Source organism: Chelonia mydas, chromosome 14, assembly GCF_015237465.2.
Source record: "Chelonia mydas isolate rCheMyd1 chromosome 14, rCheMyd1.pri.v2, whole genome shotgun sequence".
Classification (NCBI taxonomy): Eukaryota; Metazoa; Chordata; order Testudines; family Cheloniidae; genus Chelonia; species Chelonia mydas.
In genome coordinates, this window is record NC_051254.2 from 22,325,436 (window position 1) to 22,349,398 (window position 23,963).

The 23,963-nt window shown below is 49.2% G+C and overlaps 2 protein-coding genes across 3 annotated transcripts in view; both read right to left on the bottom strand.

Annotated features, from left to right (window-relative positions):
• CFAP52 (cilia and flagella associated protein 52) overlaps positions 1-4,523 on the bottom strand; it is a 32,639-nt gene extending 28,116 nt beyond the window's left edge. The window contains exons 1-3 of the mRNA XM_037914656.2: positions 4,369-4,523; positions 2,115-2,314; positions 778-914 (exon numbers count right to left, since the gene is read on the bottom strand). Of these exons, the coding sequence (XP_037770584.1) occupies positions 778-914; positions 2,115-2,314; positions 4,369-4,441 (410 nt within the window). The 5' untranslated portion in view covers positions 4,442-4,523. The remainder of the gene's footprint in view (positions 1-777; positions 915-2,114; positions 2,315-4,368) is intronic.
• Positions 4,524-7,707: 3,184 nt separating this feature from the next.
• Positions 7,708-23,963, bottom strand: part of LOC102930977 (TBC1 domain family member 24-like) — a 29,005-nt gene continuing 12,749 nt past the window's right edge. For both annotated transcript variants that reach the window (XM_043528477.1, XM_027834729.3), the window contains exons 3-7: positions 22,374-22,532; positions 14,564-14,627; positions 13,406-13,501; positions 11,004-11,286; positions 7,708-10,278 (exon numbers count right to left, since the gene is read on the bottom strand). In XM_043528477.1, coding sequence (XP_043384412.1) covers positions 10,133-10,278; positions 11,004-11,286; positions 13,406-13,501; positions 14,564-14,627; positions 22,374-22,532 — 748 coding nt within the window. In that variant the 3' untranslated portion in view covers positions 7,708-10,132. The remainder of the gene's footprint in view (positions 10,279-11,003; positions 11,287-13,405; positions 13,502-14,563; positions 14,628-22,373; positions 22,533-23,963) is intronic.

The following is a 23,963-nucleotide window of genomic DNA, read 5'->3' on the forward strand; positions in this document are numbered from 1 at the left end:
GCGTGTATTCAAGTCTCCCTCTGTTATTTGTGTGCTCAGTTTACCATACAGTATAAACAGCATATTTCAAATAAAAACTAGATGGGATGTAACATGGCCCAGGGCAGAACTCAATGACGGGGATATCTGCGGAGAGATGCACAGTTTTAGACATACGACTCCCATGAGAAGACCCATGCTTTCAATCCATTGCATAGCTCCGCAGAGAACCTCATCGTTAAAGGCATGAATGTTTTTCCCTGCACTTATGACTGGGTGTATAAGCCCCATCCAATGACTGACGAGGACAGAAGCCATGTGCAGAGAAACCTGGAGCTGCCAGCTCCCCTCATTGCATGGGAATGTGACTGACAAATAATTCTGTCATGAGGGATGAGAAGGTGAGTGTGTTCCTGACAGTCTCTCTGGACCAAATTCAAAGGTGAACCTACGCTGATGTAATTTATACCTTCTTCATGCCCATACGTTAAGCCAAACAGATTCCCTAAAACTCAGGCAATAAGGTTCAGAGGTGATGTGTCAGGGGCCTACATGTAAATTAGCGTGAATTACACTGTATATGAGAGAAGGTGCACAGTATACCAGCTTCGACTCCCCTCTGCATTTTGGGCTGTGCTGGGAATCAAACTCACAATAGCAGGAGCGGAAGCTGCCAGCAGCATTTTTGCCTTCATTTATTTGGTCCTCAGGCACAGGAAGTTTCCTTTTAACCTGGCCCTCTGCTTATGTGACCTCTTTCATGGGGAAGGAGGGAGATTCAAAATTTAATCTTGTTACCTGCCGTCGTCCTGGCCTCCCAGTGACACCAAGTAAAGGTCATTTGGAGAGAACGCCAGTTTTTCAATTTTCCCCTTGTGAAGTGACAGCCGAGCAAGCAGCTCCCTCTTCTTGTAGTCCCACAAAATTATATCTGCCTGGGGCCCAAAGAACATTAGTTAGAATATCCTCAGGTTCTTAGATGCAAAAGGTGCTTCTAAGTTAGTCTTCTTTCCAGCCCAGGACTCCATTTGTATGAATACTCTTCAGATTAGCCACACTAAGGCCATGTCTACGCTAGGAATGCTTTACCAGTATAGGAACAGAGGCATATAATACCAGCAAAGCTGCTCTTTGTACCACTATAGTAAAGCCACCCCCCCCATGAGCAAAATAAACTATGCTGGCAAAAGGGCAGCTTTATACTAGGTGCTTCTGTCAGCCCAGCTATATTGGGCGGCTCTTACCTTTTCACACCCTTGACTGACATCATGATGCTGGCGGAAATCACTGTGTAGACCTGGTCTGAGAGACTTCCCAAAAGAAAAGAAGGACTTCCCAGTTTAAGACTGTGTTTCATTTTAGAGTCAGTGTAACATCAGGGACAACAGGACAAAGAGGGACAATGGTACAAGATTGAGAGGTCCAAAACTGGACATTTTAAAATACTGCAAGGTGCTACTGCCTCTTTCGTACAAGGATCTTAAGGTGCCCTACAAAGAGTAATTAATTAATTAAATTCATTCATTTATTCCCGTGAAAAAGGCTAAGAAGGGCCAGATTTTCAAAGATCTTAGGTGTCTAAACATGCAGTTAGGCACCTAGTAGGATTCTCAAAAGCACCTAAGTGACTCTGGAGCCCAAGTCCCATTTTCAAACGTGATTTATACATTTAGCAGCCTAATGGGACGTGGGCGCCTAAGTAACTTTTGAAAATGGGACTTAGGTATTTTGGAAAATTTTACCCTAAGTGACTTGCTTAAAATCACACAGCAATTCGGAGGGAGATCTAAGAGTACCATAGCCATGCCTCCCAGTCCCCTGAAATGCTTTTCTTCTTCTAGCACTTTTCCCCTCAAAACAAAAGCTTCAGTTATCGTTTAAAAAACAAGAACACCCACTGCCAAAAGCTCAGCTCCGATACAGTTAGCTTATCCCGATGTAGTTAAAAATAACAGGGCCTGCTGCTACAGCCTTTACTCACAGGCTTTGTGCTACTAAGTCAACAGAACTACACGCAAGACTGTGGGCTGCAAGATCAGTCCTCTGAGGAGGAAGATTTCAGTTTGATACTTACCCCGAAGTCATTATTAGAATTCCCCAAAAGTTAAAGTAATCATTTAAAAAATGTTACTCACTTTGAAGCCCATGAAAGTGACCTGTCCAGAAGCAACATAACATCCACTCCGAGACACAGCAACACAGGAGACATTGTTAGTGTGGCCGTGCAGGAAAGCTTGTGTGTTGTTGTTCAGGCCTTGAATAATTATGGTACATCCCAGAGGATAGATAAAGTGCTCCCGATCAGGATGGCAGATCAGACCGGAAGGTATATGCCCTACAACAGAAAGGGAGTAAGAGAGAGAATTCAGAGATTTTAAGGCCAGAAGGGATCATTAGATAATCATGTCACAGGCTCTTAAATTACATCCAATTACCCCTGTATTGAGCCCAATAACTTATGTCTGACTAAGAACAACTTGCGTTTGGCCAAAGCATAATTTTCAGAAGAGAGTTATTCTTTACTTCTAAATCAGGAAAGCATGATCAATGTTCCTACTACATTTTTCCGTATGTGTGGAATGGCTGCCAGAGCTCAGGTTTATAACCTCTGACCACAGTCTCATCCTCATTACAGAGGGAGGAAGGCTCACCCAGTGGTTAGGACACTAGCCTTGGACTTGGGAGACTTGGGTCCAATTCCCTGCTCTGTCACATTTCCTTGTGACCTTGGGCAACTCACTTAGGCGGTCTGTGCCTCAGTTTCCCATCTGCAAAATGGGGATAATAGCACTGCCCTGCCTCACAGGGATGTTAGTAGGGTAAATGCATTAAAGATTGTGAGGTGCTCAGATGCTATGATGAGGGGAGCCAGATAAGTACAATCAACTCCATCGACCCCTTTGTTCCCTCCCTTCTTCATTTATTCCCTCTCCCACATTCAATTATCACCTCCCTTTTCCTACACTCACTCCCTTTCAATATTTCCCCATGTTTCTCTCTCTGTCACACAAACCCTCTCCTTTGCTCTCCCTTGAAATCCATGGAACCAAAAGTTCAAATCCAGTTCTTGGCCTTACCCGTGTTCTTCGTGCGTCTAAGCTAGATACATGCATTTGGGGGCTGGCAAAGGGATCCCTGAATGTCTATCGTTTGTAAAGGTCCATGAAAGGAGTTCTGGAAACGTAATATCCCTTCATCAGTATCAAAGTGCATCCACCTCTGGGGCACAGAGCTGCGCAGCCTAGAAGATAATGGGCACACTGTGCAACAATGTGGGGAGAGGAGGTTTTGGACAAGAAGCTAGGGCAAACCCCTACTCTTATGATAAGTGCTTTGGGATTTTAACATCCACGCAGAGCACACACATGGAAGCTTAGTTTTAAAATTCTCACCAGGAGATGCTCAGTAAACTGCACGAATTCTGTTGCATCCACCAAAGACCCATGCAGAACACAGCAAGGACAAGAACTAGATTTAAACTTTTGGATCTCAGGATTCCGAAACTACGGCCATTCCTCTGGAAACTAACATAATCTTCACTAGGATCACACGCTAGTCCAGATGTTATTGTTGATGTAGCATAGCAGGCAGGTGTGCCACTTTACTGACAGGTGCAAGAGATGCACCCCTGCCTTGAGGTTACAAAATCGAGACCCAAGACGAAGAGCGATGATGAAGAAAACAGGCTGATGTGGGTGACAGAATGAGAGGCTGGGGTGTGGGGGGGCTAGGTGAGGCCGGATGGGGGTGGGGTGACTTCATTGCTCTGCAGGCAATTCTGCCCGGCAGAGATGTCTTTAGTCAGTTAAAAGGAGTGGCAGGGTCCAGAGAGAGGACCTGGCAGGAGGAGAGCAACAGGGTGTGCATGGGACCCCAAGATAGCCCTCAAACACGCTGGACACGCAGAGGAAGGTCACCGCTCCCCAGGGATGGGGGAGGGGCCTTTTATCAGAGATTGAAATAGATGAGTTGAGCTCAGGTCCCCCCACCAAACCCAGCCCTCCCCACTAAATCTCCCCCAGCCCCCCATCAGGGCCCACGACCTAGCCCCCCAATACAGCCCTCCCCACTAGATCTCCCCAACCCCCCCCCACCCAGCCCCCCCCACTAGATTTCCCCAAACCCCCCACCCAGCCCCCTCATACAGCCCTCCCCAATAGATCTCCCCACCCCCCCACCCAGCCCCCCAATACAGCCCTCCCCACTAGATCTCCCCAAACCCCCCACCCAGCCCCCCACTAGATCTCCCCAACCCCCCAATAGATCTCCCCAAACCCCCCACCCAGCCCCCTCATACAGCCCTCCCCACTAGATCTCCCCAAACCCCCCATGGAGACGCCCTGGCAGCAGGGTCACCCCACAGCGGCCCGGCACAGCCCGGCGCGGTACCGTTGAAGCCGATGACCGCCTGCAGCTCCAGCTCGCACAGCGCGTCACCCTGGGGTCCCGGCTCCCCCGCCATGGCGCGGCCCCTCGCTCCCCTCCGCCGGTGGCTGTGTATACCCGGCGCTATGGAAACCGCGCCTGCGCACCAGACACCCCTCCCCCCCCGAAGGCTGCACATGCGCAGAACCACAGTCTGGGCCCCGAGGAGAGGAGCAGGGAGGGGATGCAGCAGGAGGGCACAGGTCGTGACCCCAAAGCACCCTGTCGAACTCAGGGCAGAGGTCATGACCCTACTGTGAACCCAATCCCCCATGAACACAGCCTGGGTATCCAGGGTGCAGCCCCCAGAGACCAGCAGGCTCCCTGGGATGCAACCCTGCCCGGAGGGACCAGGCTTCCGCTCCCCCATCCTGGGGTGACCCAGCATGCCCCTGAGGGTGTGCCCCCCTGGAGGGACCCGGCATCCCCCAACCCCGCTCCAGGGTGCACCCCGCCTGGAGGGACCAGGCTTCCACTCCCCCATCCCCACCCAAGGGTGTGCCTGCCTGGAGGGACGCGGCATCCCCCAACCCCGCTCCAGGGTGCACCCCATCAGGAGGGACCGGGCATCCCCTCCTGCACCCCCAGAGTGACCCGCATCCTCAATTGAGGGTGTGCCCCCCTGGAGGGACATCATGTCCCGCAACCTCGGACCAGGGTGCACCCCATTTGGAGGGACTGGGCATCCCCACGCCAGGGTGTACCCTGCCTGTAGGGGTCCCAGCATCCCTCCCACCCCCTCACACACACCCTGGGATGCACCCTGCCTGGAGGTGACTCACACCAGAGTGCATCCTGCATGCAGAATATGCTGGAAGATGCCAGTGGTTGATCTCAATGGAACCAGGTCAGGATCAGTCTAAATAGCTAGTTGGCCTAAACCCTAAAGCATTGGAGAGCTAGACAATCAAATACCTGATTAGGCCTCATAGCAGAGGGCAGTAGGGGACACACGCCAGTCAGGACATTGCAAGTTGGCACTAGTGCCAGAACCATTGAGAAAAAGCGCTCCTGGTTCCCTATTGCCTGCTGCTAGTGTTGCTGTGACAGGAGCCAACTTGAGGCTCTGCTGCTCTCTCTCTCTCTGGTTTTTGGAGATACACGGCAATGAAGCTCTAAATGGAGAAATGTGTACATGCTGCTAATTTTTCTGTATTTTTAGATTTCTTCTGAAAGAGTAATGCTAGGATCAAATATTTATATAGCTGTTGCTAACCAATTCACCCACAGTGTCACTCAGGAGTTCTGAAAGTTGCCAGCCACTTTGCTGATCTGTGTGGTTTAGAGTCAAGAGTATACATTCCTTGGCACTTTTTTTCCTCATTATCAAGCAAAATGAATGTGTGTAAATGAAAATGTCCAGAATTATCCAGTTATTCCCTCATTTTATTTCCCATTTGACCTGGCTCCTATCCCTCTGATACAGTAAGCAGAGACCCTATCTTTAGTAGGATTGGCCTACTTTTCAGCAAAGCCACCACTTTTTGCCTCTTCTAAGACAGGGAAGCCAAACGTTCTACTTTTTAAGAGTGCTGGTTTACTTGCCCTACTTTCATATGGCAGCTCTACCTGGTACAATGAAAGGAAAGCTTTCTTATGAGGAATCTGTGCAACCCACCTAGGGAATTAGTTTTGTCTTCTAAATCCTTTTGATGTGTGTTTGCTTGTTATAAGGATAGTATCATTTATTTGTATTGTGGAACACACTGAGGCCTCCACCAGAGATAGGATCCTATTGCACTAGGCACTGTACAGACATAACAAAAAGACTGCCCCAGACCCAAAGAGCTTACAATCTAAGTAAAAGACAAGAGGCTACAGCTGGCTCAAGCAGATGACAGAAGCACAAAATAACTGAGATTATTATGATCAGTGTGATAAACAGGGGTCACAGATATGTGCCTGCCTCAGATGTGGATGATAAGCATGTCCTGCTGTACGTGTAGAAGGGTACCATTTAAAAAGCAAGTCAGTGTAGTGTAAGTACCTTTGCATTAATGAATCTCATCCATACAGCATTATTGTTGAACTTTTACAGGCACAAAAGTCAGGAAATGCAAAGTTGTTGTTCCCACAGAGACTGTTACTTTCTCACCTGTACATACAGCATTTTGCATTACGCTGGGTGCTGTCAGATTCATGACCTGACTTGAATGTATAAAGTGACTGAGTTGCAGTTGCTATGGGAATTCTCAGTTTGTGTTTAAATTCCCAACCTGAATGTCAATTAATGTCAAAATTTGCCTGAATTTTCTTGTTTATTTTAGATTATTGAAATAAATTTAAAGTATAAAAAGAAAATGGAAAAGAGCCTTCTTGATCAAACTATCTTTGCAATAAACAGCTGCAGAACTCCTGATTCATCACATGCATATATCTGTGGTGCCGCTCATGCATATGTTTAAATGTTGGGGCATTGAAAGGAACAAGGGAATATGTGCATACTTCCAGAGCTCCCCATCGGTATATGTAACAATGGGACATTAACATAAATTAATTAGGCTAAATTCATCCCTGATGTAAATCCATGGGATTCTTTGGAGTTACACTGTAGTGAATTTGGCCTATTATACATATTTGAAATCCTGTTAGATAAAAATAGGTACCCTAAGATGTGTCCACCCTAATGTGGAAGGAACAACTCAGTTGTGTTCAGTCTCCAATGACCCTTTTAATTCTAGGCTTGTCTGTTAAGGCTGCAGGAAGGGAATTACAGAATGACAGTTGTGCTTGTAGTAGTTTTGTGATGTGATTATCCGTCCCCTGGAGAATGAAGTGAGATCCACCACCTCATTTCACATAGGTCACCAAGAAGCAGCGAAGTTCCGGCTCTGCTGACCTGAGCTGTAGTCAAGTAACAGCACAACAGAGATGAAGGATGATCCAGTGGTTAGGGCACTAGCCTAGAACTTGGGAGCGTTGATTTCAGTTCCCTGCTGTGACACATACTTCCAGTGTGACCTTGGGCAAGTTACTTAGCCTCTCTGTTCTCCATCTGTACAATGGGGATAATAGCGCTGCCCTATCTCACAGAGTTGCAGTGTGGATAAATACATTAAAAGATTGTGAAGTGCTCAGATACTATGGTAATGGGGAAGGGGGCAGATAAGTACCTTAGGTAGATGAAAGATCTCTTTATATCCCATTACCAAGCCCTTGAGCCACCCAGCCCGCACTGCTTTATGGTTTTTTTCCTTTCATTGTTTTGAATTTTACACAGCAAGAGAATAAAAGTGCAAAGAAGAAAGTAAAATAATAAATACATTTTAAAAGTGACAAAGACCACTCTGCAGATCATGGGAATTGAATGTAATAATCACCCTGATAATTTATTGTGATTTACAGCTGAAATCTGCAGATAGCTTGGGTATGTAGCACATACAGCATCACAAAGGTTGGCAGGCTTTGCTGTTGCATCAAAGACAGATAATGAGGCCTCAAGTCTCAAGTGTTTTAGGTACTTTGGATGAGACCCAGTTCCCCTTTACAATCAAATACCCTGAATCTTGATCCAGGCAATACACAAAGACATAGCAAAGATGGACAGCTAAGTAAGAAGAGTTTTGAGCTTAGAGGGGAGGGTCAGGATTTCTATAGAGGCAGCAAACTCAGCCCCTGGGAAAGGATGGAGTCTGATGGGAAACCTGATGGGAGACAGGCTGGTCCGGCATGGGGCCTTGGAAAAAGGGAAACACTGGGAAAATCTTAGCAGAACTCAAATGTAAAAAAGCGTGTCTCAGCCAGAGGCAAGGCATGAAGTGATACCACTGATCTTTATGCCTCACTTTTATAACTGTCAGATCTCATGAGATGACAAAATAGGAAGCTTGTAGGAAAAAGGTGAGCCCCATTGAAATATGCGATGGCATCCGCAAAAGGACCTGCTCAGAACATCTACACACATTGCTTTGTCTGAAACACTGAGGCTCTGAGTCTATTCTGTTCCTCACGTTTAAAATCTGTCACATTCAGTGGAGTTATACTAGCATAAAATTGATGAGAGGGAGTGGAGATTCAAGCCCCATCATATCTTTTATCTTACAAGATGCATTCCGAAGAATAGAGGTAATTGCTAATTATTCACATGGCTGCATAGCTGACTAGTGTGTGAGTTTGCTATTATTCCCTCTTCTTGTCTCATAGCATTTCTGGGACTGCTTCCCTTGGAGGTATTGATTACTTCTGCTCTGAATAGCTAGAGAAAATGAACACAAGAAAAATCAGACTGTAAATGGAAAAATGTATTTGGGCTTTGAATATGTTTTCCTTCTGCAAGCTAAATCGTTTACACATAGGTTCCAAAACCCATTGAGTGTATTTATCCTGCCTGTCAGCATGTATATGTTAATATTTCATCTTTCCTATTATCCTGATGTTGATAACTATGGGATGTTAGATTAGACTGTTAGATGTGTTAACTATTTAGATCCTTGCAACTACCATCCTAAGCCTTTTCTCTGAATACACATTTTCATGTGAGTATAAACATCCCAATGAGGGGGGTTTACAATAAGATATTATGCTGGCAATAAATGACATAACTGTGGATTTGCATATTTTTAGACTAATTTAGTGCTGTGATTTACAGTCCTGGGGATTGAAGCCCTCTCTTTATCCACAAAACAGGTGCAGTGGCAGGGCGCCTTCTTGGGCTGATCCATTGACATGTTGCAACTCTGATCCTGAAAGCCATACCTCGTGGAGTGAGAAAGTAATTCTGACCCTATGACAAACCTTTTACTGAAGTGTCGTGATATTATGGAAAATGTTGAGGGGTCTGAAGCCTGTAGAGATGGTTGGCCAAAAATATTCCCTCTAGGGAATCTCCTGATCCCCAGAGTTCACCAACCCTTTTCATACCAAAGGCCCACTGTGATCTGCTGTTGTCCTGCATTATCTGTCCACTCAAGAAGCAGATCACCTGCCTGCATTCATGTGTAGTGCAAATGCACAACTACAATGTTATACTTATTCAGGCTGGAGTAGAGCCTAGTGGGTATTTGAGGACACCTTCAGTTTATCCTGATGGGTTTCATTTTAAGAGATGGTACAGAAAATTAATGGGCACAGGTCTGATGGTAACTATCTGGCAACTTCCATTGCTAACAATGGAAGCTGTACATGAGGGCTACTTGTATTGTGTTATATGAGGACTAACAGGTGTCACTTCTAATAGTGACTGTCGATCCTCAAAGATGATATAGGTTCCATTCATGGTTATAAAAACCATTTTGGGCTTGGAACCAGGATGGAGGTCTTGTAAGTCCCAGCAAGATTCATAGCCCAGTGCTAGATACCATGAGGTCTGTGGTATTTCCACTTCAAAGTGAAGCCAAGAAAACAGAGAGACAGGAAAACTGTCGAATCCAGCCTGCTCCCTCCTCAAAAATTAACTCAGTTTTTTCAAACCTCAGAAAGTTTGGGGTTTGGTTTGATTTGTGTGTGAAGGTTCTGGACCTTTGTTATTAATGATTATTAAACATTTATAGTATGGCAGTTCCCATAATATAACTCTGCCCTGTGACAGAGAGGGAGGATATGGAGAATGGCTAACAGCAGTGAGGTTCACAGCCTCAAGAGAAATCCATGTGTGGACTCCCTCCATTAGAGTCAGGCATCTGTGTGTCATCTGATCTCAACTGGCTCATCACCAGCCATGGTATCCTGTGTAGTGGAGAGGAATCTCTCATTCCTTAATATGGTACAGGGAGCAGCGATTTCACGGTGATTAGGCATTTTGAAAGCCCCAGACTTCCAGGAGCTGCACCTGGAAGTTCTCTTGACAGAGAGGAGGGTTGTCAAATGTCTCACAGTGCTCTGTTCTCCCATAGTAGAGATCGGCATCAATGTACAGAGCTTGGCCTCCGCCACCACCTGCAAAAGAAGGTCAGAAACTTTTGGGGACCTGCTGTCACCAGGTTAATGGGTGAATGGAGAGACTGGCCTGTCTGATAAGAACCCTAACCATGCCACTTAGCAGAGATGATGCGTAACTTTTGATGGGGGGGGGCACGTGAACACCCCATGCGTCACTTCTGGGCTGAGGAGCAGCAGCAGAACCAGGAGCACCAGGGCAGCGGCGAGCAAGGGCTTTGGGGAGGATCACATGGCAGCTGGGCTCTGCGGGCAGGGGCCTGCTCCATGGGGCCAGCTGATGCTGGGCTTCTTCGGGGGAAAGGCAAAAGCACATCAGGGGTACAACTTGGAGCTGTGCCAAGGGCGCCTGGCTGTGCAGAGGTGGCCTGGCTCAGGGACCAGGGCAGAGAGAACTGCCGGGCAGCCAGCCAGGGCCCCCCGGCTCCCACAGCGTGGAGAGCCAGAGGCCCAAGTGGTCTGAGCAGCTCCCACCAGCTTCTGATCCGCCGGCTCCTGGCAGGAGGCAGGCAATGGTTTTCAAACTGTGGGGCACTCTTTGCCGCCCCTAAGGGATGGGTTAGCATGTACCTTCCCGCTGTGCTCTCTGGAGCAAAGTGGTACAGCTCCATCCTATCCCTCTGAGGGCTGTGTGTAAATTACACAGTCTGTCTCACAATGCTTTGGGGCAGGGGCATTGGACTCTCTTGCGAGTGTATGAGGGTGTGTAATGGTAGCATAGTTACCAATAATGATTCCTTCCCGAGTCCCGGACATGAACATGGAGGCTGTTTTTGAAGGCAGGAGGAAGTGTCTGATTGCCAGGTATGGGGAGAGGCGACCTTTAGCCCTCTGCAACACGGGCACAGTCAGATGGTTTGAACTGGCTAAGTGGCCATCGGGAGGAGGTGTGCTGAGGACAGGGGAGGTGGGGGAAGGAAGGCGCTGGCATGGGGAGCGCGGCACTGCTTTGGTCAGCTCTGGTTTCTTGATAAACACCCACTCGTATCTCTCCATTTCAGGGCGTACCTTTAAAACAAAAGCAACACATGGGTGGCATAGCCTTCCAAATCCTGCTACGGTTGATGTTCTGTGGGGTGGTTTGGTTGGCTGTTCATGTGGATATTAGAGGTAGGTCCATCCGTGGTGGCTGGTCATTGGGGCTTACTAGTGCTAAACTCCACCAATGTCACTACAGTGTAGGATGGTTGTGGTACCACTGGGGGGATCTCCTGATTGGGCTGGAAGGACTCCAGCTCCGTGTGGGAAGTGGGGCAGCTAACAATTCATGAATACTATATGGTTTTGTCTGATTGTTATATGGGGGCTCACTGTCTGAATATGAGGTTAATTCAAGACAAGGCTGACTGCATATAGGCAGGAAAATGTACTATGACTTCAGATAGCCACCCATTTGCCAACACTGAAGGGATAATGCAAAAGCCATTCCCATTGATAGTCTTCCTCCAGTCCCCTGCTGAGCTCACCAGACCAGTTTGTCAAGGGGACAGGAGTCCGAGTCTTGGAAATTAAGATAAAGGGCTTCTGGCTGGATTAAAAGACTCTCTCTAGGGAGGGGAGGCAGTTGCTGCTGAAAAGATGTTCTCACACACATAGACCCCCAGTGGAGGGTTTGAAGAAGCAATGATGGTGTTTGTTCTCTGGGGTCCCCTGCAAAGCTTCCTTCTGGGACTGGGAGGAAAATGGGGGCAGTGAGGGTGCTGGGAGAGGCCCAGGGAAGCAGTGGGTGACTCCCTCCAGAGCTGGTCCTGTCCCCCACCTTCCCCTGCCTGTGCTCAGCTCCTGCTCCCAGCTGGGGGCTCTGCTGTCTGGGCAGTCCTGTTACTCAGCTCTGGCTCTGCCTTAGGCTCCCAGCAGCTGGCTCCCCTGCCTGTTCCCAGGCTGCAGTGTCCCTGCACAGACCCACATCTGAGTCTCCTCCCCAATCCCCTCTGCCCGGCCAGGGGAGGGAAAAGGGCCAGAGCCGCCAGCAAGGGCCTTCTGCTTGGCTCACTGGGCATCAGCTGTTCCTTCCCATTCCCTACTGGGGACGCCACTGTAAAGAGAGTCCTGCTACCTGGCTCCGGCTGGCTCTGGGCTCCTGGCAGCTCCAGCCCTTGCACTCCCTGGCTGTCAGATAGCCCCTTTCACTCCCAGCTACAAGGCGTCCTCCAGGGTGGGAGCTCAGAGGCAGATCAGCGTGGGACCATGGTGGAAGCGCAGGTGCTGGAGCCACCCTGAGCCTTGGGTGGAGCTACAGCTGGGTAGTGGGGCCATCCTTACAGCAGAGCCCCCAGCGGGAGCAGGAGGGAGTAGCGGACACCTGGCAGGCCAAATGAAAAGCCCTCACAGGCTGGTCTGAGCTTTAGGGTCCCCCACTGCTTCGGAGTCCTCTGTGGTTGCATGGTTTGCAGTGGCCTAGCACTGCCACTGTGAAGAAGCTAGACTGTCCTCAGCTCCCATCACAGGGAGCTGGGCTCCATGAAGATAGACATGCCTGCAGATCTTTTGTTCTTTGACAGTCCCTTTTTGCTCTTTATGTTTTATTCCTACTGTTAAGATTAAACCGACCTGTGCTTAAGAAGGCTGCTCTGGTGTAAGCAGGCTGTCTGGTAACTATATACCCCACTAAGCACAGCTCCCAAAGGGAAGAACTGCAGGCACTGAACCCAGGTAGACTGCTGGGGAAGCCTGATAGTCCAGGGCTAGTCTGAGACTGTGAGAATTCTGCCCCAGGAGAGGTAAAGGCATGAGGGCTGACACCTGTGGGGATGCAAAGAGGGGTCAGAGGTGCTGCTAACCCTGTAACCATGACACAGTACTACTGAGGGTCTCCTGGTTTGGCGAGAGCCTGCTGCAGCTCCAACAGGCTACACTGCACCTTACACTGCAGGGTTTATTGCACCGAGAAGCATGGACTAGAGGGATGGAATGGAGAAGATACTGAGCAAGATGGCTCTGACCTGACAGAGGGATTTCTATGTTCCCCTGCATTCTCTTCTATCAGGACTGAGGAGCACTGGTGAATTGTCTCTAGTATCTGCCTGCTGTGCTATCTGAATTCTACAAGGGGTAACAAAAACCTCAACTAACCCTTAAAATATACAAACCATAAACAAGATACAGCAGGAAACAGAATCAGACTTACGCTGAAAACAAAGCATTCCCCTGTTCCAAAGAAGCTGGACCTTCCCCCACTCTTTTGCCTTTCATTCCAGTCAGAAGAGAGGAACGCACCGCACACCTTGAAGGGGAGAGTAAGAAGAACAGTTTGGAGTTCATGACTCAGTCCAGCAGGAAAAGCATTACGAAGAGTGAATCCTGAAAACGACAGGCTGGCGAGCAGGGGTGAGGGCGGGGGTGGCAAAAGTAGATTTACACACACATTCCTTTGAGTACCTTGTTGTGGGCCCCATGTGGGAATTTCAAGAGCAGCAGACCAGAGCTGAGGTCCCCTGTGTGGCTCTGAGGGCAGCATTTTCCCCAAAAGTGCAGTTCTACACAGAAAGGAAACTAAGGCTGTGTCTACACTGCACGCCTTACAACGGCACGGCTATACCACTGCAGCCTGTCTCCCAGCAAGAAAATAAAATCACCCCTAACAAGGGGCAGTAACTTCGTTGATGGGAGTGCGGCTCCTGCCGACAAAGTGCTGTCCACACCGGCGCTTTTCGTTACTAAAACTTTTGTCGTTCGGGGGGAGGGAGGGGCGTTCACACCCATGAGCGACAAAAGTTTTAGCAACAAAAGTGCCAGTGTAGACAGAGCCTAAGTAAAAATGGTCCCTTCTCACTCACCTGATCTGCCCCATATGTGGATCCAGGGCCACTACTTTAGTTTTAGTGACTGATCTAAATTTTAAATCTTATTAGCCCTGCAGGGCCAGCCCAGCTATAGGAGAGGAGGATGGAATCTCTTCCTCCTTGTACATCTTCAGTGGGGTGGGTTACAAAGTTCCAATCAGTACTGTTGGTGCAAACCCACAGAAGGCAATGGGACAGCCCAGTTATTCCAGTATAACTATCCTGATTCCCGAATAAGTATGAACACAAGAACAGCCATACTGGGTCAGACCAAGACCCAGCTAGCCCAGCATCCTGTCTTCTGACAGTGGCCAATCACAGGTGTCCCAGAGGGAATAAACTGAACAGGTAACCATAAAGTGATCCATTCCCTGTAGCCCATTCCAAGCCTCTGTTTACCAAAGCTGGTGCAGCATATGGCTGCCCACCTATGCATTTCTCCCCAGACCAGTCAGAAATTGGGACACACTCACAGCACTCTTCAATGTTTGGGAAATACTTACTTCCCCCTGCATCGTTTTTATGAGCAGCACTGTTGGTTCATAACCTTCACAGCATGCGTAAAACCTGCAGGTGACAACAAAGAAAGTGGATTGGTTTGAGTTTGAAACTGATGAGAGAGAGACCTGGTTTGGCAGCTTACCCTAGAGTTATTGGGTAGAGAGCCCAGCGGGTTGGCACATTCCTCGTTACTGGCCTTTGCAAAGTGGGATATAAATATATTAATGCACCCAGCACATGGCTGTGGTCTAACTTTTCTTCCTAAGTCCTTCTTTGCCTGACTCCTTCAGGTATTGGAACGTGATTGTGACAGGGTCACTCCTGGCCTCGCAAAAAACACTGCTGAGTCCCAGATCAGGTGCAAAAGACAAAAGGATTTTACCTGGCCGTCGCTCCCTTCAGGCAGGGCCCCACCTGCAGCTGTCTTACCCAGCAACAACAGACTAGTCACTGGTAGCAAACCCAAGACAACAGCATTACAACAGGCCTACCTGCCCGTCGGGGAGGCAGCAGTCTCTAGTTAATTCCTGGCTCCCAGCTCAGCTTCTCTCACAGGGTACACCTGCATTTGAGCTGGGAAGTGACGCCCTGGGTAGGTACATGGGCGGCTAGCCCAAGCTGCCACCCATACTGCTGTGGACATGCTGCTATTCTTAGGTGTGGGCACATCTGTGGGACCTGGGAATCACACTCACAGAGGGAGAGCTGGAGGTCTGTTCTCCCACCCAGAGAGCCCCCCAATGGGCTCTCCTCTTTTAGCCCCTCCCTTGCCACTGTAGTGGGACAGCGCTTCTTGACTACGCAGCAGCTTGTTAACCCTTTCCAGGCCAGCGTGGGGTTTGTACACCGCATCGCAACGTGCTTTCCCATTGGTGGGCAATTCGCGGAATCACTGCTGTTGGCAGTACATGCAATTGCTCAGACAGGTTGATATTCATTAACTGGTTAATGAAACGGACAAGCAAGGCAGAGGCTGAGGCAACATCCCGTGCAGAGATTCAGGGACAGGCTGAACGACACCATTGCTGGTCCTGCACATTGCAGGCCTCAGACAAGCCAATCCAATCCCCACGGCCTGTGTTGTCCCCTCCCTATTACTGCTTATTTTTATCTCCGTTTTACCACATTTCCTTCCAAACTGTCTCTTGACTTTTCTTTTCTCATGCTGCTCTCATCTTTTTCCTTGTTTTGGCTAGTTTATCCATGATCCATGTGTGCCTTTTTTAATCATTGCAAAGCATCTTGGCTCCTGAATATAATTAAATAAAGACCCACGTGGGGGGCGGAGGGGGGCTGTCTTCTGGCCTTCAGATTTGAGACTGTGAAATTCCCTGTGGTTCCAAGTTTAAAGGGAAGAACAGACCCAGTTGTGATGGGAGCTGGTTGAGACCCACCTCGTGTCTTTGAGAAAGAGCAGTCAAAATGCAGCTATTTCCCAGACAGCAGCTGCTCAGAAGGGGTGTGACACTAGAGATGGCATCACTAGGGTCAGACAGTCCCACCTGTATCACTGAGGCTCAGGTTGGGAGAGAGGAGACACAAATGGCCAGATCCACAAAGATATTTAGGCACCTAATTCCCCTTGATTTCAGTGGGAGTTAGGTGCCTAAATACTTTCAAGGATCTGGGCCAGAGAGCTCACAAGTACAGGTTAACACGGTTACCGTAGCCATGAAACGGATGTCCCCAGGTCCACCACAGTGGAGTGGAGGGTGAGCAAGTGAGAGAGCTACAGCAGAATGGAGATGGTTAGCAAAGGGTGTGGCATCTCCTGGGTCACTTCATTCTGCCGTGCTGCCACATCATCGAGAGAAGATGCCTCATTCCTGAGCCAGTAATGCCATCTGTATCTCTGCATGGTGATATAACTCAGGTGATTACATCTCCTGCTGTAGGACATCAGCTGGGCCCGAGAAGGGTTCAGGGGGAATTTCCCCCTCCTGCACTATCGACTAGGTGTGTCATAGGGTTTTTCACCTTCTTCTCAAGTATCAGCTGTTGGCCATTGCTGGAGGCAGGGTCTTGGATGAGATAGACCTGAGGTGATACAGGAAGTTATCTGTCCCCAGATGTCTAACTGCAGAGATTCCTGATCAATGGCAAAGGATTAAACTGATCCCTGGGATTTTCCCTTAAGGGCAGATTGGCAGGACCATGGGGTTGGGGGAGTTCACCTTCTTCTAGAGCACTGAGCCAGAGTCCCTTGTTAACTCCTTGCCACAGGGGTGTTAGGTATCAGTGGCCCTCTGCCATTCTGCATTTGTTGCTCCATCACGCATTTGGGCAGGTTCTACAGCAGACAGGGCTCCCTAGAGAGCCGCCATCTCCGTCACATTCACAGGGGCTCACAGAGATGGGGCTACAGACCCTGCAGGGGAGTGAAACAGTCCCTCGTCATTCCACTGTCTGGCCCCTTGATGTGGCAGCAAATTGAATGTGATGTGTCCAGCCCCTCCCCAAAGTGCTCTGGGTCCCAGCAGTTTGCTCGCTTTCCCAGCAGCGTCAGTTATGGTGGCTGTCAGCCCGCAGTTTCCTTGCCATTTGGTTTCCCTTCCCCAGTAACCGGATTTCCCTTCTGAGCCATGTCTGATGCCCTCTCCTCCCCCTCCCAGCCCCCCCGCCCCCCGGCTGCCTGTCCTGCTTACACTGTAGGAAAATAGGAGAACAGTTTCCTGCCTCCCTCTGCAGTGGGGTGGTCAGCAAGAGGGAGCTCGGTCTGTATGTAGAATTGCACCTTCCACCTCAAAGCATTTTACACCCATTCATTGTCACCCCCATTTCTCAGCTGGGGAAACAGCCACAGACTGGTTAAGGTCACAAATGGAATCGCATCAGTGCCAGAAACAGTCCTGGCTTTAGAAGCCCTCACCACAGCATGTACCTGGAGGAGCAAGGGTTCCGGTTCAGGAGAGGAGAATAAGAGAGTCTCTTTGCCAGCTGGACTGGGAGGAGAGAGAGAGAGAAGTAGAGCAGCCAGAGGAGGAGGGGAGAGAGCAGCAAGGAAGGAGGGGGCTCCAGAATACTTATGTGAGCCTCTAGATCAGGAGCCATTTTTGTGCACTGCAAGATAAGGTAACAAGGACCCCTGATCCTGGAGTTGTTAGGCCCAGCGCACATGATGGCAGTTAGTAGGGTGACCAGATGTCCCAATTTTATAGGGACAGTCCTGATTTTGGGGACTTTTTCTTATATAGGCATCTATTACCCCTCACCCCCATCCCGATTTTTCACACTTGCTGGTCTGGTCACCCTACACATTAGATCTGTGAGAGCTACTGGTGACCAGGGCTGCATTGATGGATACAGACATTGAATTGATATGTTCTCACTCCTTCTGTACAGCGTGATTTCAGATGAGTTGCCCCTCCCCCTTTCTCCAAGGCCATGTCCCCATTATAAGATGGTCCTTCCTTGCATTTTTCCCATCACTTCCTCTCTGTGGATTGCAGCTTGTGTAATTCCCTGTCTGGGTTTTACAGGGGTTTCCATTGCTATCCTGGAGGTGGTGGTGGTATATTGTGGGGGATCAGGTGCCCTAGTTTTACACTACTAGCATTCACAACCCAAGGGCTTTACTCATCCTCGACAGAACCCATGTGATTTATCTTGTAGGGAAGCACTTGGCCCAGGATCTCTTTGGTTAGGGGTTCAGGGAACCTGTTTCAAATACAGCAAGCCACAGCAACCTGTAAAAGATTGAGGAGAACAATAGCTGCTCTATTGTTACGTTAAACAGCCTGCCTGTGCAAACTCATAAAAGGGGAGTGGCAGAAGCAGTTCATCATTTAGCTCCAGCAACTTGTGTGTTGGTGTAGTAACTGAGGAAGTCGCCATATTATGGATATGCTAAAGCCATAAGTTTTGCTCAGCGAAGCGAGTAATTGTTCAGCTCAATTCAGACATAAAATCTCGCCACGCAACCTAACCTTGATTCCCAGGCTTAGAATGAAAAGACCGAACTGGGTGGTGTGGTTGCAGGGCAAGCTTTGTTTTAACCTGGATGTTTTTCTTAAATGTTATGAGCCTGAGATTCTGCAGTCCTTGTGCCCCTGGAGCCAGATTCTGCCCTGTGGTTTCTGAGCGGCTCCGGTCTGGAGGCTTTAGGCCCCCTTGGGACTTCCAGGATTCCAGCCCAGCCCCCCGTGTAAGTCAGAGCGGCTGCACTGCAGCACAGATTCTCCATAACAGGAGAGGACCCGCAGGCCTGCTGGTTCCTGCCATGTCCATGCTGCTGCTCAACAGCTCTGGCAAAGCGGGGAATGGCAGCATGTGAGCCCTACAGGTTCAAGCAGCACTGGGTGTTCTGCCCACACAGGTCCTGACTGATGGAGCCAAATGCGTTCCCTGATTGGCCCAGGTGCACTATTTAAGGCCTAGGGAAAACACCTGGAGGCCGTCTGTCTGTGGTGGATCTGTGGCTTGCTGCTGAAAACAGATTCTGTTATGTGCTCCTGATACCTTGCCTGGTTCCTGCCCCTGCCCCTGTCGCTGTCCCTGATACCTGGCCTCACTCCTACTTCCCTGCTGCACTCCTGACGCCTCGCCCTGCCTCGATTCCACTAATGCTACTTCATCTGACTCGCTCAACTCTGACCTGATCCCAGAGCATGATGGATTGCTGCTTCTGGCCTTGACCCTCTAGACTGACCTTGGACCATGTTATCAAGTCCTCTCCAACCCAAGCCCTGGCCTTGACCTGCGCTCCCATAGCTGGGGTCCTGACACTGCATATACTTCCCTTCCATGCCCCCAGCATGCCCTCTGTGCTGAGATTAGCAAGGGTGGGTGGCAGAGGACCAATTATGTTAGCCCTGCACTGCTCCTGCATCCACTGAAGTCTTCCCCAGCCCCTTGCATGTTATTTGCAGCCTGGGGACAGGCACCGGAGTGGGAGCCAGAACCAACCCATTGCCATCAATCAGGGGCTCATTTAGGAGCACAGTATCAGCTCCGTGTCTGTATGCTGATGCAGAGAGCCTCCCCTCCCTTTGGAGTTGGCTGCCTGATCTAAACACGGGAGGAGCGGCGAGCGCGATGTAGAACATGTTAATTCCATTTAAGCAGGGTTTTGGTGTAGAGCATAAAAATAGCACCTGCTGGAAAGGGAGGGGTATAAAATCAAGGCCTGACTCTGATTTTACAGCCATTCTTCTGGGGTGTAACCCCATTTGACTCAGTTAATCCTGGTTTACCCCACTGTAATCGAGATCAGAATAAAAGGCCGGACCCTGCTGAGATCAGTGGCCAAACTCTCCAATGCCAGAAGGCCACAGTCTGCTTTTTGTCTAAACTGTGAAATCTGCATAAATAAATAATTTCACAAGTACCCCTCGCTACATGCAGTTAAGAAGAAGCATGACCTTTTTGTAGCAAACACTTAGGGGAAAGGAAAGAGAAGTACAAAGGAGCAATACGTGCCTTAAGATACTGGAGGAACCTTGTCAAGGTTGCTAAGTATACAATATATTCTACTTTAGCTGTCCTGTGTTGAGAAGTAAGTGTGGCCTGACTGTCTAAGATGAGACGAGGGTTGCTAATGAAAGTGGCATCTCAGTTTTAGCTGAAGCAAATGCTCCAACGTGAGTGTTTGCACATCTCATGTCATTATTCTTTGGTTTCTTTTATCCAAAGAAGTCTTTAAATGCCCTTTTATCTCACCACGTTCCCACCCCCCAAAAAAACAACAAAAAACAAAACCCAAGTCCAGAAGCCCAGCACTTGTGAGCCCTGGCTAGAATCGCAAATGTGGTGCGCGTAGCCCAGGCACTCAGGACTTGGGTTCGATGGGGTCCTCAATCAGGGAGCCCCACCATCTGCTGCAAAACTGGCTCTGAATGCTGTGATCTGGGAAGCAGCGGGAGGTATCCTGAGATGCGTACCCATACTGCAGTGTGCTGCAATTGACGCTGTGTAGATGCATGGGGTGGGTGTTTCAAAAGCATTCTGCACTGTCTTAACTCCAAGTCAAGGGAAGTACTGACCTCAGCAGAGTTAGGTCAGCACTGAATGCTTTGGAAAATCTCACCCATGGCTTCAAATGCAATATGGGGTGCACCGGTGCAGGCCCTAATGCAAGGTGACCTCACACACGCAGTAGTTACATTGGTTTAGCTAAGTCAGTGTCAGCACTCCTGGGGCAACTCTTGTGTCTACACAAGCCTCAGAGTGGAGTAGAGGGGGAATCATACGTAGGGTTAGACGGGACCATAAGGGTCAGCTAGTCTAAGATTATTCTAGGGAAGATGATTATTTTCGGAAGGGGTCAGTAACTGAAGATCTTTGGAGGAAGAGGGATTGGAAGATGGGGTGGGTGGAAAATCATGAGAAAGAAAGGAAGAAAGACTGGGTTAAATTAAGTCAACTTTGTTTGCAAGCACTCAGCAATGGCAGGGTCAATTTAAGTCCTGGTGCCTGTCTAGCACGTGTAGTGCAGCTGCTGCTAACTAGCTGGTCCCTTTGGCTATCTCAGTTTGGGCTTCGCTGCCCCAGTGTTTTTTGCTTTCTCCTCTGCCCCAGAGAAGGCGCCTCTGGGAACCAGGAACACATAGGAGCTGCCTTTGATTGTGAAGCACTGTGGGGGCAGGAGCTGTGCCCTGTCTGTGAGCTGACATTCCAGCGCTGCTCCCTGCCATGCACTGAAGGCTGCCGCCTTCGCATCCTGTGCTGCAGGCTCCCTCTCTGATTCTTAGGACACGCTGCATCTGCCCAGGCCAAGGGGCGGGAAAGCAAGTTCTGAGCCTGGCAGACAAATGTGAGCAGGAGCAAGAGGGGATGACCAATGCCTGGGCACCGGCTGTCGCTGGAGTGAGAGGAGGGGCTGGAAATCCTCATTCACAAGCCCATTACAGTTGGCTCCACTGCACGTTGGATCGGGGCTGGGGAGCCCATTTAACGCTCAACTATTTGCTAATTTTCAAACTGGAGAGGTGACGGTGAAGTTCACCAATTGCCATTTGCTCTGTGCTGCTTCCATAAGTTGGATCAGAGCACAGGAGCAACGTCTGACTGCCTGTCTGTCTGTCCAGGCATTTACACCCTGCTCGTCACTGTGGTCACTGCGTGTCTGGTCCTCTAACACTGCCAGCTAAGGAGGGCTCGGCAGAAGCCACAGCCACATGAAGCAAACAGCAGTTTCGTGTATGAGACTGTACTTCCTCTGCAGGAAGGATGGAGGGGGCAGAGCACAGACCGGGGATTGATGTGCCCAGTACATGCTTGCTCAGGGGAGGAGGAGCAAGATAGGCTTTTTCCCAACGTTCATACTTAACAAGCTCCATGGGCAAAGGGAGCTTTTATTCCTTATACATGGACTCACAGCTCTAGACACATCCCCTGTTAACATGCCTCAACCTTGACCTAGAGGGACCATCTCTAGAGAGAGAGAACTGAGTTCAGTCTTCATGGCCCATTCAGTCCTTGGCCTCTCCCCAGCAAGGATGAGAGTGATGGTGGTTTTGTGCTGTGGACATCTGTCCACAATGGATTGGACTGAGATCCAGCAAACTCATTGCACCTCAGGTAAAACAGCCATCAAATGGAATATGTGAGTTTAAGATTTAGAAAGGACTCTACAGACTCTACAGAAACCTTTGTCAAGCTATCTATGCCATGGGCCTCAGGGAAGTTCATCCAACAGACCATCTGTCTTAGGAACCTGCTCAGATATTATTTCTTTTCCTTGGCTAAACATGTTGGGCCAGATCCTCCACTGATGTAAATCAGGGTAGTGCCATTGACGGTGACTGGGCTATGCCTATTTACATCACCTGAGGATCTGGTCCATTATCTCTAATTTTGCAGTTATCCCTGTACCTTTGCAGGCTGTATCCGTTTTCTGAGGTGGAGAATAACAGGACAGGTGGGAATAAGGAGAATCGCTCGGGAATCCAGGACCACACGATGCGCATCTCCTGAGCAGTTACGATGGCGGAGCTGAAATTCAGCATGTCTACTGCCAGGTGGAACAGCTGCCTGTGGGAGGGAGGAAAGATTTCAGCTGCGCACAGCTACCTTCACTTTCAGTAGTTCAAGACTGGGGTGTGTCTAAAAAATGGCGAACACACGCACTTATTAAGTAATAACCTAGTCTCCAGTGCTTCAGCTTTTCTTGTGTCTTTTAGATTGGAAGCTCCCTGTTATTAATAAATTAATATTGCAATAGCTGCTGGGACCCCAATCTTGAGCCTCGTTGTGCTAGGTGCTACACAGGGGCAGGGGCCATCTCGTCATCTTTGTCCACCACCTAGCACAACGGGGTCCTGATCCTGACTGGAGCCCTTGCGTGCTGTTGCAATCTTAATGATTAACAGTAATCAGCCAAAATACTCATTAATGTAGTAGCACATGATTATGCATGGGGACTGAGGGCAGCATTGGCAGACCTCTGTGGGGTCCCAAGCCAGGCAGAGGGGATGGCTAGGATGATCAGATGTCCCAATTTTATAGGGACAGTCCCGATATTTTGGGCTTTGTCTTATATCGGCGCCTATTACCTCCTGCCCCATCCTGATTTTTCTCACTTGCTATCTGGTCACCCTCAGGATGGCACTGGCAGGTTGGGTATAAGATGCATCAGCTGGTCTATGTGGGTCAGCAGCTGGAATAGCAGAGTGCTGCAGGTCAGGCTGAGAAGCCCTGGCAGAGCTGTGTGTGTTTGTCATAGCACAGTACTAGGCACCAATGTCCTTAGCCCTTCACTGATATTAGTACAGTGCACTCTGGTTAAATAGGAGACCCTTTCACAGGAAATGTACTTAATTGGGGACATCTCCCAGGCATGGGCATAGTTTGGGGAGGTGGGGAACAGAGGGGACATTGCCCCCCCAAAACTGCAAGCCTTGGGCAGGTGTGGAATTCCCCGCCCCTCAGCTACTTGTGGCCCTGTTGGCCTGACTGAAGCTGCTCCCCCAAAAATAGAAGTCAAACTACACCTATGCTCCCAGGAAACTTATTTAAGTGCTATGATACTTAATAATCATGACTGCTGCTTGATTGCAATGGTGGTTCTGTTTAACAGGGACACCATCCATTGATTTTGTGGTGCTTAGTTACTTTGTGAATTTCGGATTCATTGTGGTGCACTGTGTTTGTTTCCCCAAGAATCATTCTCTGTCTCTCCATAGCTGGGAAACATCACAGGGTGTGTGACTAGCTTCACAACTGCCTGTTCCTGTCTGCTCCTTCCATGCCAACCACACCCACTGAGCTGCCCCTTGCAGCTGTGCCAGTCATAGAGTCATAGAATATCAGGGTTGGAAGGAACCTCAGGAGGTCATCTAGTCCAACCCCCTGCTCAAAGCAGGACCAATCCCCAATTTTTGGCCCAATTTTTGGCCCTAAATGGCCCCTTCAAGGATTGAACTCACAACCCTGGGTTTAGCAGGCCAATGCTCAAGCTTAGTT